Source organism: Mustela lutreola, chromosome 4 (genome assembly GCF_030435805.1).
Source record: "Mustela lutreola isolate mMusLut2 chromosome 4, mMusLut2.pri, whole genome shotgun sequence".
In the NCBI taxonomy this organism is placed as follows: domain Eukaryota; kingdom Metazoa; phylum Chordata; class Mammalia; order Carnivora; family Mustelidae; genus Mustela; species Mustela lutreola.
The window spans coordinates 15,629,805-15,644,389 of NC_081293.1; the positions used below are offsets into that span (position 1 = coordinate 15,629,805).

Sequence of the window (14,585 nt, forward strand, 5' to 3'; positions counted from 1 at the left end):
GTTATGATCCCAGGGTCCTGGGATGGAGCCCCACATCAAGCTTCCTGCTCAATGGGAAGTCGGCTTCTCCCTCTGCCCCCTCCCACTCTCCCCTGCTGCTCCTGGTTGTGCAGGCTCTCAATCTCTCTCAAAAATAAATAAAATCTTAAAAAAAAAAAAAAAAGTGAGGTCTCATTCCTTTTACCTACAAATTGGGAAATCTCGGTATATACTATAAAGCAGCCTTTCTCCAGGGTTTCTATGCACGGAAATCACCAGGAAACCTTGTTAAAAGGCAGATCCTGATTTGGTAGGCAGTCATAGGGCTGGGTCCCGAGGTCCTGCAGTTCTAACGAGTTCCCAGATGAGGGCGTTGCTGACGCCCCAGGTGTACTGGGAGGAGCCACACTGGAGGAGCCTGGAACTGCCGGTGAGGCTGACCAGGATCCCGATTTGTAAATTCCTCTGTTATCAACCCATGGTTATTTTCTATTGACTTACATTAAACTTCAGAACAATTTTGTTTTCAGTTCTCATTTTATTTTATTTTTTTAAAGATTTCGTTTATTTCAGAGAGAGAAATCACAAGTGATGGTGGAGAGGGCTAGAAGGAGGGGCAGAGGGAAGTGCAGAGGGAGAAGCAGACTCCCTGCTCAATGAGGGGCTTGATCCCAGGACCCCAAGATCATGACCTGAGCCAAAGGCAGACACCCAAATGACCGAGCCACCCAGGCACCCCTCATTTCTCATTTCACATTGGCCATCTTGCTACTATCCTGCCCCCGGTCTCTCTGTCTAGTACTTAATTTTTTTTTTTTTTTTAATAAGAAGAATAACTGTGACGACTAGTATTTGTATAAGGGACTGCTTCCTTAAATTCTCACAACACCTCATAAAGTAGGTGCTATATTTACCCCATCTTACAGGTGAGGAAACTGAGACACATATGGATAAAACAACTTGCTCAGATGCTCACCTCGTGGATGGCAACAGGGATCACTTTAGGAGTTATTTGAAGGAACCCTGTGTAAATCAGGGACCCCAGGAATAGCTGGAGTAGTTCACTCTAATTCATCAGTTTTTGTTACTCCCACTTGGGTCTCATCATGTTTAACAAGATGCAGCGCCCACCCTCCTGGATCCAGGGACTGTGGTGTTTATCTGGAATGCGACCCCAGATGAACTGCAGAGGCTTGGAACCACGGAGGGGACCTGGGGCTAGACCCCACACTGTGCGCTCAGCGGGGCTTTGCTGAGCGCTTCAACTTGGAGAATGAAGGACACAGCAAGCAGGACACATCCTGCTTCATCCTAAGTTGAGTATAAATTCAACTTTTATCAACCAAATATTTTCTATTGACTGACATAAAACTTCAGAAAGTTTCATTTTTACCTTCCGAGGGCAGGACTCTTGCTACCATCCTGCCACTTTCTAGTACTCTAAAAATGCTAAAATAAGAAGGATAAAGATGAGAGCAAGGACAAGAATAAGACCAGCCTCACAACCCCAGGTCTGCAGTGCAGGGCTGTGCCACAGTGCGCAGACCTGAGTGCATTCAAGGACAAAGATGGGGGTCCTGTGTGTTGGGGGCTGTGTAACTGGCAGTCGGGGGAAAGTGCACGCGCTGGAGTGCGCCGCTCAGAGCCCGCGGCTGGTGTGACCCTGCGCTGGCTGCTACTCATCCTGGGACCTGGGACGAGTCAGTAACTCACGGGCCTTCCTTTTCCTCCTTTGTAAAATGAAAAGATTGGACAGTTTGGGGATTTTTCAAAGAGTATGTTTTGTTTTGAGCTAGGAACCCTTTCTTCAAATAAAGATTTATCTGGAAACTCAGAGAAGGCGGCAGATGAGCCATAGTTACTCTGGTGGAAGTTGGGGTGGGAACCAGAATCCAGCCTTCACCCCAGTCCCCGAAAAGCCTGATTATTCTGTACATGAGCTTCAGAACACCCAGATGAGATGATCTAAAGCACCCTCCCTCCACCAGATGCCACACCCTCCGTGTCTGTGTGCTCACAGGAATGGAACACAGCCTATCTGGAGTCTTCTGTTTGCAAGAGTACTTGACTGCTAAAGGTGATCTTGTCCTTGACCCCAGAATCTGGTTTTTAGGAAGTCTAAAAACATTTAGCAAGACATCCTCAGAATTGACTTATTCTTAATTGGCTTAATGTTGTTGTTTTTGTTGTATCGTTAAATTCCTTACACTAGACTTACCCTCTTGAATTTGGAACTGGGTAGGAAGATTGTTGTTTTGATTTTTTTATTAGATTTATAAGGTTGTGATATATGTAGTGACAAACTAGTCTAACCCCCTTTGGATCTTCAAATGAAAGTGGAAAGCGGGCAGAGACAAACCACTAAGATTTTCAAAAGTCAATAGCAAAGTCTTCGGAATAATTAGTTTGCCTGTGACCATAAGTAAATGGTTGCTTGCATTAGAGACTAAGTATGAATGTTTTACTGTCAGTTAACTGCTAACTAGGCAGGGTCATACAGAATGTTAAAGTCCCTCAGAGTGAGCTGGGAAGCTGAATTGAGTCAGCGGTTTGAGGGAGCATCCTCAACCTCGTTGAAATGTGCCATGTTTTCTCTTCCCACTAACTTTGGACCCTGCTTCCAAGGAGGTAGTGGACCAGCTTGGTGGAGGTACACGCAGCCAAAGGTATACGTGAGACAGAGCGATGTCGTAACATTGCTGGGGCAGGTACGTGTCTTCTAGGGGTGTATTTTCCTTTCCTACCCTCCAGCAACAAGAAATTCCATCCAAAATGCAGCCCTCTGTGCCTAACACTGTCAATAAATACCCTTGTCCTTTCTTTAGGGATGCAGCTATGTGTGCAATATTTTACAGACGCCGTGGTTGTCTCTCCCTTCGGAGCCAAATGGAAATTAATGTAGAAATCATAAAAATCCAGACTCTAGGAAATCGTGATGATTTAACCTAACACTTGATCCTCTTACAATGAAAGTGAGGTAGAATCTGCTCGTTCTGCGGTCATCTTCTTCCTTGTAGACTTGATCCTCACTGCTCTTTCTGAAGCACAGGAAGATTGGAATCCCCCCACCCCCATCCCGATCCTACAGCTTATTTGTGTCAAATGAGTCACCGAAGAGAAATGCCTGTTGTTTTCACAGGGAGTACAGAGGCCTTTTCGTCCCAGTAGCCAGCGACAGCAGGTGGGAGCAAGAGTCAAGGCAGACAAAGTAGGTAAGGGGGCCAGGAAGTAACAAGTCCACCACTGTCAACTCCTTAGTTAATGGCGGGGGCAGGGCACGATGCTGAAGGCTTCTCATGCCAACCACTAAGTACATTCTGTTTCTACTTCTTCCCTCTTTGTTTGAAAAGGTTTGCACGAATAACATCCTAGATACCGGTTAATTGGTAATTGCGGATTCTTTCAGCAGGACGGCGGGGAGAAGGCTTGAAGATGGTTACACTGGGTCATTGTATCACACCTCACTGTAGCATGGTGACTACGACCCTTGGAACTGAGTTGGAGTCCCAGCTCCTCTGTCTGCAAGCGGTGACCTTGAGAAAGTCACTTTCTCTCTAGCCTTCATTTTCTCCTCTGTTAAAGAGGGATTAATAACACCCTGCTTCTAGGTACTGACCTTCTAAGATTGCTGTCGAGAATCCGGTTTCTGTGTGCTGGAGATTTTATCTCAAATCCTTTTTGACAAATATTGGCCAAAAGTAAATAAATAAAGGGAAAATAAAAAGAAACAGAAGGAGAAAGAAAGGGAAGGAGGGGGAGAAAAGGAGAAGAAGAGAAAAAGCTGACAGAAAATATCGGTGAGTTTTGTTGTCTCTCATCTCTTCTGATGTAGACAAAGCATACATTAGTGGCCCATTTTATAGGTTTAGAAGATAGCTTGGCAGTTTGCCTAGGATCACTGGTGAGCTAGAGCCAGGTCAAGAACTTGGGTCCTTCTGCCCGTCCCCGGTCTAGTAAGTGTTGGTTGGCATCTCCAACCTGAACAGGAAACACTGCCCTGTACCATAGGCACGAGGCGGGGGAGCAGTGTGCCACGATGGTTCTCCCCTCACTGCCGCCTTATGGAGACCAGTGCCAGCCAATGGCTGTGTCTCTTTGTGAATGAGATTAATTCAGGAGAATCTCATGAAAACAGAAAATGACTCAGGAAAAAAAATGATTCTTTTGACATCAATAATAAGAACGTGCCCCCACCCTCTCACCCTCAGTTTTCAGTGTTCTAGACTTTTTGCAAAAAAAGCATTAGCAGCCTTTGGGTATGCAGTAATTCTTGTATCACTAAACTCATGTTTTGCATCAACTCATAATTTCAGGTGTGGTGGAAATGGCTTTGGCATTTTCTCTGATAAAATTATTCTCCCTGAGCTTTTGCAATGTCTTGAGGAAGTTCTAGCATCCTGGGCATGGCCTCTGATTCCAGCTGCTTGGGTCTGAGCCACAGCTGTATCTCTCGCAGGGGGAGTGACCTGGGGCAATTTCTTTAACTTCTCTCCACTTTAGCTGCCTCATCTTTAGGATGGAGATCTGGTGCATGCCTCAGAAGGTTATAAGAAATCAGCGAGGGAATCTTTGTTTGATGCCTGCAGAGAGAGAGAGAGAGAGAGAGCCCTCAGTACAGGGGAGCTATGAATAGTGACGAGGCCGTTCTGTTTGCGGTTTATGAAGCTGATAGGCGTGACCATAGGTAACGGGCATTGATATTCTTAGTAAAGTCCTTAACATTTTCTTTCCAGTCATAAAAATAATTACGTGGAATCTACCTGGAAATCACAAGCAGAAACTGGGTTTGCTAGCACAAAGATACCTGTGTGCTATAAAGACCCTTCTAGTCTTGCGGAGTGCTTTGTGTTTAAGGGCTTGGTGAACTCCAAGTTCTTTCAGTTCTTAAAGTTGATCCTTCCAATGGAGTCACAGCTGAGTTTGGGTTGGGGCCAACCATCTGGGCTTATAACAAAGTATCAGCAGAACCCAAGTTCAAGGGGAATGACACATCAGTTCTTCCCTGTTTCCTGTGCCTTTCTAGTTAGGGTCTGGAAGGGGCTTCTTCCTTATTGAATATGACTTTTTTTTTTTTTTTAAGATTTTATTTATTTATTTGACAGAGAGAGATACACCAAGAGAGGGAAGACAAGCAGGGGGAGTGGGAGAGGGAGAAGCAGGCTTCCTCCTGAGCAAGGAGCCCAATGCGGGGCTCGATCCTAGGACCCCGGAATCATGACCCGAGCCAAAGGCAGACGCTTAACGACTGAGCCACCCAGGCGCCCCGTGAATGTGACCTTTCAAGAAATGTCATTTTCATCTTTCCCAGAGGAATCATTTTTTTTTTTTTTTTAATGGAATTCAATTTGCTTTAGGTTTCTTTCTCCTCGCTGACTTTGAAAGATGAGGCTGGGGCCCGTGCGTGTTTCCTTACTGATAGCGGCTCTTCCTGTCTCTCAGCTCTGCCATAAATCCCATTCGGGTAGGCTTCATCTCCTAGGCCAGGTCTTTTCACACAATCTCTTTTAAGATGTGCTGTTTGCCTAAGAACATGCAGCATCTCTGGGGACCATACCTTCCCTGCAGACAGAGCCGGGCGCCGTGGCCCGTCGAAGCCCCCAGACAGCAGAGCCGAGCGTTGCGGGGCAGAGTCGACCTGCTGCTGCATTCTGTGCCGCCTCGGGCCGGTCCCAAAAGTCCTCTGGCTTTAAGGTGTGTCATCTCTGACGCTCTGAACGGAATTATCTCAAAAATCCTGTCCAGTGCTCTCCTTCCCTTGAGCAGGGTTTTGTGTGGAGTTATTTGTGCTGGGGTTAGGGTTCTCTGACCAAATAAATTTGGGAAATGCTTATCTTATTCTTCTCTTACAGAGTTAAAAGGCACACGTACATATTCATGTCGCTGAGAAATCCACGGTTAAGAAACCTAACAATGCTCAATCAAGTATTTCTCAAATCTAGGTGACTATGCAAATTAAAGCATTTTTATTCATTTACTTTGCTGACTGACAGTTGCTTTCCTGGGAAGAGTTCCGAGGGGTTCTGAGGGAGAGGCTTGCACTGAGGTTCCTAGATGATTGAGTTACGTACAGCGAGGAATGTACAACAGTATCTCTGATTTTTCTTTTTCTTTTTCTTTTTTTTTTTTAAGAGAGCAGGCGTGCGAGTTGGGGGTGGGAGGGACAGATGGAGAGGGAGAGAGAAAATCTCAGGCAGGCTCCAGACCCTGCACAGAACCGACTTGGGGCTCCATCTCATGACCCTGAGATCATGACCTGAGCTGAGAACAAGAGTTAGACACTTAGTTGACTGAGCCACCCAGGCGCCCCAATATCTCTGATTTTTAAATGACCTTCTAGAAGTACCATTGCCATGTAATTAGAAAATGTTTGAACGTTTTTTTTTTTAAGATTTTATTTATGTATTTGACAGACAGATCACAAGCAGGCAGAGAGGTGGGTGGGGGGCGGGGGAGGAGGAAGCAGGCTCTCCACGGAGCAGAGAGCCCGATGCGGGGCTTGATTCCAGGACCCTGGGATCATGACCTGAGCCAAAGGCAGAGGCTTAACCCACTGAGCCACCCAGGTACCCCTGGTTGTATGTTTTAAACTGTTTTTGAGTGATTGGTTCGTGGAGTCTAATAAATCACCCAAGTATTTGTGTCAAATCTGGGAGGTTGTGGCTGGGAAGGAGCTGCTTTGCACTGGCTGATGGCTCCCAAAGTCAGTTTCAGTATCGGCTTGCCTTCCACCCTCGGCAGTCCTGCCTTATGAAGGGGCAAGGAACCCATGCAAGCTGCTTTTCGCTGGAGTCCTGGGTTAGCCCCAGGAAATAGTAGCAGCACTACACGTGGTTTCTTCCTCTGCTTTTCATGTCAAATACGGTAGGAATCATAATTTGGGATTTCAAGGGAATAGGGAAAACTAGCTTCCATTACATTTGAAATGAGGCTAATGAGAATAAAAAACAAAAACAAACAAAACCCCGCAGTTGTGAAAGGCTCCTATTCCACTGTTTGGTAAGATTCCCAAGACACTAACAACAACAACAACAAAACCCCACTAGGGTAAAGCATGAAATCACTGCCATGAGAATGTTAGGCATTAGGCGTAATCAGAAGATTTCCATCAATGTGACTGGCCTTTTGGCAGCAGCTGACATAAGACAGCTCTGCGAATGCCAAGCATTTTATCAATGAGTGGTCCAGTTGTGATCCTTTGTCTGGCGCCTGGTGATTTGGCCAAGTCAGGAGAACGTTATCAGAAGCAAAAAGTTCCAGGCAGTGGCCTGGGCTAGCAGGAGAGTGGTTGGGGTAATCCAGGAGTATGACTGTCCCCAGAGCCATTTCAAAACAAAACAAAATAAAACAAAAAAGCCAGCTATAAGAGAGTAAGCCAGGGATGTGCAATTAATCAAACTTGATATTGAAACAATGTGATCATGTAGTCTTTCCTTCCAGTGGGTAGTTTCTGGGCTTGATATTAAATTAATATCTCAGAATGGTTTTGGTGCTTATCTTAATTAGAGGAATGAAATGATTTACCCTCACACTTAAAACAATGATGTCAGTTTCCTCCAAGCTCCTAACCAGAGGCTGGGGGTAGTTGTCCTAAGTGTCTTTTCCCATTTAAACTGTATCTTTGTAATGTTTCCAATTTGCAAAAGCCCCTGTGTTCAAAAATAACTAGGAGAAACTCTGGACTGTGGGTGGCGGGTAATTCAACCCAGCATCAGGGCATTCCTGACTAAAGGAAAAAAATGTCTCTTTCCTGAGCCTTTCCGGATGAGGTCATTGTTTTCAGACAGCCTGTACCTAATATAAATGGGCTCAAAGTCCATGGCTTGCCTCAGACCAGTGTGTTGTCAGGGAACCACATCCCAAGCCATGAGGAATAGTCCGGCTGATAGTAAAAGGAACCTGCTCGAGTTATAGTATTTTTGTTAAATCCTTGTATTCAAAAAAGCAGTAAGTGCCCATCTGGTGAGACAATAATTCATTAAACGATAAAAATGAGGCAGAAGGCTTGGGAAGATCAATCTCTCTCTCTCTCTTTCTCTCTCTCTCTCTCTTTTTTTTTTTTGTCTCATGTGTCTGAGTTATTGTGAAATGACATTGACCAAAATCTGGATTCTGGATTGTGCAAAGTGGAGGAAAACCCGAGGGTCATTCCGGGCGTGTTTTAATGGCGGAAGGGATGATTTTCTGCAGGTGCGATGTCAGGGAACTGGTGTGTTCTTGAGTGGTCTTCAGAATTGGTGGGAGCCAGAGTGGGGAGGAGAAGAGGGTGAGGACTCTGTGCACGAGGAGGGAGCAAGAATCATGCAGGAAACTTCTCGTTCTTCCTGAGCTGGCTGGGGCACACCCTCTGGGTGGCACACCCCTTTCTGGAGTCCGGCTCAGCCCACGAACTCCTGGGAGGAAAGCCAGGGACCAAGCCTTCCCTCTGAGTAGATGCAGTCCTTCCGTGTGTGCCCGGCCACCTTGTGAAGAAAAGCTGACATCTTAAGCTCTGAGATCTGTGTGTTTAGTGAATGACCTGGGAACAGACTGAGTTCATGGAGCCTCATCACGTGGTTGAAGACAACCAAGGTTTGTTTGACTGCTCATTTTGTAAACTTGGCATACATGCTGCCTGGGCCAGACCATGTCTTTAAAGATGGGGAGAGTTCAGAGGCGTTTCCGTTGGCTCAAATAGTTTTAGGCTTATTTACAATATATTAACACTCTATGTGCATAACTTTTTTTGTTGTTAAATATGTATCATCTTTGGCAATGTGTTTAAAGATATTATTAATATAATGAGGTTTTAAAATTGACATGACTATTTTGTAGTGGGAATCCAGCTAAATCAAATTAAATTAGGGATGCCTGGGTGGCTCAGTCGGGTAAGGTTCTGCCTTTGGCTCAGGTCATGATCCCAGGGTCCTGGGATGGAGGCCCATGTGGGGCTCCCTGCTCAGCAGGGGGTCTGCTTCTCTCTCTGCCCCTCCCCCATGCTCGTTCTCCCTCCCTCCCTTTCTCTCTCAAATCAACAAAATCTTTAAAAGAAATAAATTAAATTAAATTTAGATTGGTCTGTTGGAGCACTTTAAAAAGAGTCTTCAGTGACTGTGAGCGAAGCCTGTGATTCCATTTTTGCTCCTGTTCCCCACCCCACTCCCCGTTTTTTAGGCCCCATTTCCATGACAATACTTCCATGTTAACATAGCTCTGAGATGAATTCTTTCCTCCTGAGGATGTCGTTTATTTGTGCCCCGACATGGGGGCACGCAGGTGCTTTGAGTTTGGATCCCATCTCTAGAATGCTTCCCCCATAGTTGTGCTTTGTGGGAGTTTGTCCCCTGGAGAGACTGGCTTCAGGAGGGACCCAGCTTATCCTGCTCAGCATCCCCAGAGACTGGCAGACACCACCCCAACTTCACAGGTGGCCTGTTTCCCTGAAGCCAGCAGACTGTCGATTCATGTGGCCTCTTTTGATACCGGGCCTTTAAGATAAGAGATTGTAACTTATTTTGGCTTCAGAATAGGCTAGCGGGCAGTTCCATGTAAGGCAGATCCGCTCTGTACCCTCCCACCTTCACTTCCGAGCCCTCTGCCCTTCTCTGTTTACCAGGATGTCCAGTGAGCTGACGGTTGCCTTCCTATCCAGGACATGTAGGACCGGGGGACCTGGCTCTCCTGCCCCTCACATGTCCACACTTGTTGAGAGGTACAGGGGACCTGCAGGTTGGCACCCTCTGTGACTGATGAATAATTCGTGGTGACTTCTTGTGCTGGGAAACTTTCTCCTGCAAATGAATGTTATTTTGAAAGACAAGGCTGTTTTAAAATTCCGCCAATGTTCCGTATTCTTTATTGATCTCCCTTAGACATCCACTGGGAAGACAAAAGTTGACAAACATCAGAAAAATAAAATGTAAAGCGGATAGGGCCCCCATGTGGGCAGTCAGCCAACTCTGTCAAAACCAGTTCCCCCTTATTCTTTCTGAAGTGTAATATCACCTGATGTTATAAAAGGCCTCTAGATGCTCAAATAATGTCTGGGCCCTCCTCGAAGATAGAAATCTGAATTTTAATTATAAGGTGCACCTTAATTAATATTAATGTATTACTAGTATTTGAAGTTGGAAACTCTGATTCGATGGCTTTTCCTAAGTGAAAGGGATAAAATTAGAATATCTCAAGATGTCTGCATGTCTCTATTTGAATAAACTTGGAGCCCTCTCTTTTCCCGGCACTGTAAAAAGAGTGGATTTTGGTTTTGATTTCCAGGAAAGGTAGCGCAGGTTTTAGAAAATCTTCCATGACAGAGAGATTATAAGTAAACTGAGTAAGCCATATATCTGATTATATTTTTTTGAGGTCAAACTGGAAAAAAAGAAATAATCTTTCAAAAGAATTTCATTTCTTTTCTCCATTTTTTGACTACTCTTTCTTTCTACTCCATGGCATATTTTTAAGGGATTTGGAGTCTTTCCACTCGTTGCCAGCTGGAATTTACAGAACGTGTATCTCTAGAACACTCAACAGTTGACTTGAATCTCGGTCATAATTAAATGGGAAGGCTGACAGATTATTCTGAGACTCAGAAACAGGCACACCTTATGTTTGGAACATAAGGACTTTCACTACCCTGCATTGTTTTAAAAGTATCCTCCATTAGGAAAATTGACAATACATTTCACTTACCTACTTTTTAAATGGAAGGATATTCTGAATGGATCTATAACAAACAAGTTTGACCACTCTTAAATTTTGTCTCTTTTTCCTGCAGCTGGGTTCCCGATACTTTAAAGCTTTAACAAAGCTATCCTTGCTCATCCGTCACTCTTTAATGAGTACATCATTCTGTCCTTTCTCTCCTGGCACACCTTGAAAGCATTGGCTACTTAGATGACTGTTGATTTACTACCTTCTGCTCTAAATGATACGCTTAGAGCTGGTGTTTGCATACAATTAATAGTAGTTTAGGCATACAAGGCACCCAACCTACTCCTTTATATGAACATCTAACTGTTGGGGTGCCTGGCTGGCTCAGCGGGTGGAGCGTGCGATTCTCAGGTTGTGGGTTCCAGCCCCACGTTGGGTGTGGAGACCACTTAGAAATAAAATCTTTAAAGGTTGGGGTGACCATCAGGATATCAATTCAGAATACCGGGACTGGGATTTTGCAAAACTTATCTCTAAACCCCATTCCCTTCCAAAAAGGGGGGGGGGGGTGAAACATGCTGGCGAGCACTCCTTTTAGATTTCATCTGAGAGAATGGAATGCTGGACAGGTTTTTCTGCTTTAAGAGGCAGTCACAGCTGCCACTGCAAATGAGCTGTGCCAAGGTCAGGGACCAGTGGGTCAATTAGAGCATGACATTGCCGGGGATATGCCCAAGCAGTGGGAGCCGGCCTCAGGAGCACCGGCTATCGGGTTGTCATAGAACAGTCAACAATAGAATGAGCTTTGAGAGGGCTTGTCCCCATCTCCCCTCCTGGTCCCTGTCTCTGCCCCTCCCCCTGCTGTTGATGCTTACAGGCTCCCTTGCCTGACTGCACCGAGGTACCTTGACCATCCCCCAAAGACCACATATCTTGAAGATCTTAATGGAATAGAAACTTCCTGAGCTGGTATTACTCTTCTTTACAATACTTTTCCTGGGACTCATACCTCACGCCGACAGGTGACTTGAAGGAACAGAGAGCTAGAAGGTGAACTGGAATGCAGAGTGCCCTTAGAAAAAAGGCACCACATTGGGGGAGTGGTATGATTTGGTGGAAAGCGCATCTCTTGACTCTTTTTAAATGACTTAAGTGGTCTGTTTTCCCGATTTTTCCTATACAAGATGTCGTTGCCTACATGAACCCTCAAATGCAGGTACAGATGCGTGAATTTAATCAGCCATTTTTCTTCTGAGGCTCGTGGCCTCACCCATGTCTTTATTGTTATTATTTTTTTTAACTTTAAAAGAACTCTCACTCTAATAGTCTGTCTCTCTAATTGGTAGCTTCCTCAGGGAGGGTCTGCTGATGTGTCATAGAGCCCAGGCTGGACTTGGCATTAAAGCAGCTCGTTAACGTTCTGTTTGTTACCATTAATTTACGAAGCATCTTTCAGCAGGTGGCATGCACCGTGCTAGGTACTATCGGGTAAAATCTTTTTCATTTAGAATTCATAATCTTGGAAGGATCACTGGCATTATGTGCCAAAGATGAGCTGAGCAAGTCACCTACGTGACAAATTAATAACCTCCTGAGCAGGGTGAAGCATGCAAGTATAGGAATATAAGATGTTAGGGGAGATAGTCACCTCAGGAGATTACGATGCTGGCTAGGGAAGGCCCAGGGGCTCCTAGGGATAGAGATGAGCCCGGTGGTTTCAAGGGGCACAACCTGACCACAGATCATGTCTCACCGTGGTTCCAGCGTGGAGGAAGTTTGTCTCTTGTTCTTCAGAACCATCTCTGCCCCTTCTCACTTCCAAAGCCACAAGGGATTGGGGATTTACATTCCCCTTGCTAAAATGGTATTCTCTGGTGAATTTCAAAGGTAGTTTTTCTAATGTAAACCAATAATTTCAGACTTGCAGGAGGAAAGTGGGTTCCGTCTGGACATGGTGTCAAGCTCTTGAGCTCTAGAGGCAGAGGGATTTGATTCCTAGCCTGGCTTTGGTATCTTCTAGCTGTGAAGTTCTCCAAGCCTGTTTCCACATCTATAAAATGGAGTTCATAGGTACTACCTTCTTTGTAAGATCATGAGTATTAAATGAATATGTTTACGTTTATAAAACCCATGACACAATACCTTACTTAATATAATGACTTACATAATTACTGGTTATGGTTCTACCTGAGAAATGTAGATGCTTCCAAATTATTTTGTTGAAGTGTCTTGGAATCCAAGACCTTGATTCAGTTTGGGTTTTTTGGTTTTTTTTTTTTTCATTTTCTGTGTGTATTTTATTTTAAATTGTATAAATCATATAAGAATAAGCTTTTGCTATAAAATTTCAAATAATATATGAAAGGCAAGCGTTTCCTTGACCACCATTCAAACCTAGGGGGTAACTACTATTATCAGTTTTATTTTTTCATTTTATTTTCAACAAAATAATTCATGTTTCTAGTCTTCCAAATGAAATAGTGTCTTCTCTCATGAGCGAGAGACAAAGGAATGAAAGCCGGGGATTCTAGAGTTTTCCTGGCCCGACTCCCTTCGATAACCCATCCCTCCCTGTTGCTCAGTGCAGCTCTTTATCTATTTCATAGTGTCTTTGGACACATGACCCAGCATGGTTTTTGAAAGTTTGGGGAGCCCCTTCTAACCTTTATGTTTTAGATATTATCTATTGTCAAGAGTATAGAAGAGTTAATTAAATCCTAAACTTCCTTTGTAGTAAATCAATAGATAATGTCTACCATGAAAAAAAAAAATACCAAGAGATGACCATGGAAACATCTTATTTAGGGAAATGGAATTAAGTACCAGAATAAATAGCTTAAAAAAAAAGTTGAAAGAGGTTGTTGCCTCCTCTCTCTTATCCCATTTCCACCTACGCCAAAAGGGACCTTCCAGCTTGGCACAGAACCTCATATCATTTTCAGCAGGCATCCGTGAGGATTAGTCTCTGGGCAGAGAGATGAGGAGGGGGAATGGAGGTGTAACTCCTTCCCATAAAGACTGTCAGGGCTGTTTAGTCTTATCCTTCATCCCTGCCTTCAGTGGTACCAGGTACCCCCAATACCAGCCCCTTCCTGGTGTGCCCCAGTAGGCATCTCTCCCTCCAGCTTAACTTACAGCCTCCCTGCTCTTTGCAGATATCATTCATTCACTTTCCAGCTTCCAAAACGGTGTCCACACCTCGTCTGCCGGTGTTCCTCTCTTGTAGTTTTGGGGTTTTTTCAAGATGCAGAGATAAACACATGATCAAAGCACTATGTTTAACCAGAACCTTGAAGTTTTGGAACTCAGTTACTGCTTTATACTCTAATTATCTGCCTCCTTTTGTTTCCTTTCCTACAGCAGAAGTAGAAGTTCTTTGATATTAGAAACTATAATTTTTATATCTTTCAGAAATCTCTGTGATTGAGTCCATGGTAGATGCTTACTAAATTTTATTGATTAGTTATTTATCCTTTGTTCTTTGGCTGTCGAGGGACATTTATGTCCCCTATACGTCCCCTATATATGTCCCTATATGTCCCCTATATGTCCCCTATATGTCCCCTATACTTTATACTTCCCCTATACTTTAGCAGTATGGTCATGTAAGAACCAGGTCATTTAAAAAAATTTCAACTTTCTCATTTTTGCCTTTAAAATTCCAGGGAAATACAAGAATTAGCAGTCAGTATTTTCAGGCAAATAAGTTCTATCCATTGCCTATTGCTGTTTTATACCCATCCCAATTCAGAAATGTAAAACAATGATCTTTTATTATGTTTCATGGATCTGCATACCGAGGGTCAGTGGCTTTCTTTGCCATTAGTGGGCAGTTCGGCGGACTTACTCCTGTGTTTGGAGGTAGCTCTGCTCCATGCATCACTCACCCTCCTCTTGGCACCAGCAGGTTTGTCAAGCATGTCCTCATCACAGTGAAAGAGAAGGACAAGAGAGCTAGCACAAACATGCCTGGTCTC

General features: G+C 44.3%; 1 protein-coding gene across 9 annotated transcripts in view; it reads left to right on the plus strand.

Annotated features, from left to right (window-relative positions):
* Positions 1 to 14,585, plus strand: part of ABLIM1 (actin binding LIM protein 1) — a 299,492-nt gene that overhangs the window by 70,016 nt on the left and 214,891 nt on the right. For 3 of the 9 annotated variants that reach the window (XM_059173101.1, XM_059173098.1, XM_059173097.1), the window contains exon 1: positions 8,365 to 8,547. The exons of 1 other annotated variant lie outside the window; for it this stretch is intronic. In XM_059173101.1, the coding sequence (XP_059029084.1) occupies positions 8,490 to 8,547 (58 nt within the window). In that variant the 5' untranslated portion in view covers positions 8,365 to 8,489. Of the gene's footprint in view, positions 1 to 8,357; positions 8,548 to 14,585 lie in introns of those variants that run through there. 5 more of the 9 variants (XM_059173099.1, XM_059173093.1, XM_059173094.1 and 2 more) reach the window with 5 other exon arrangements.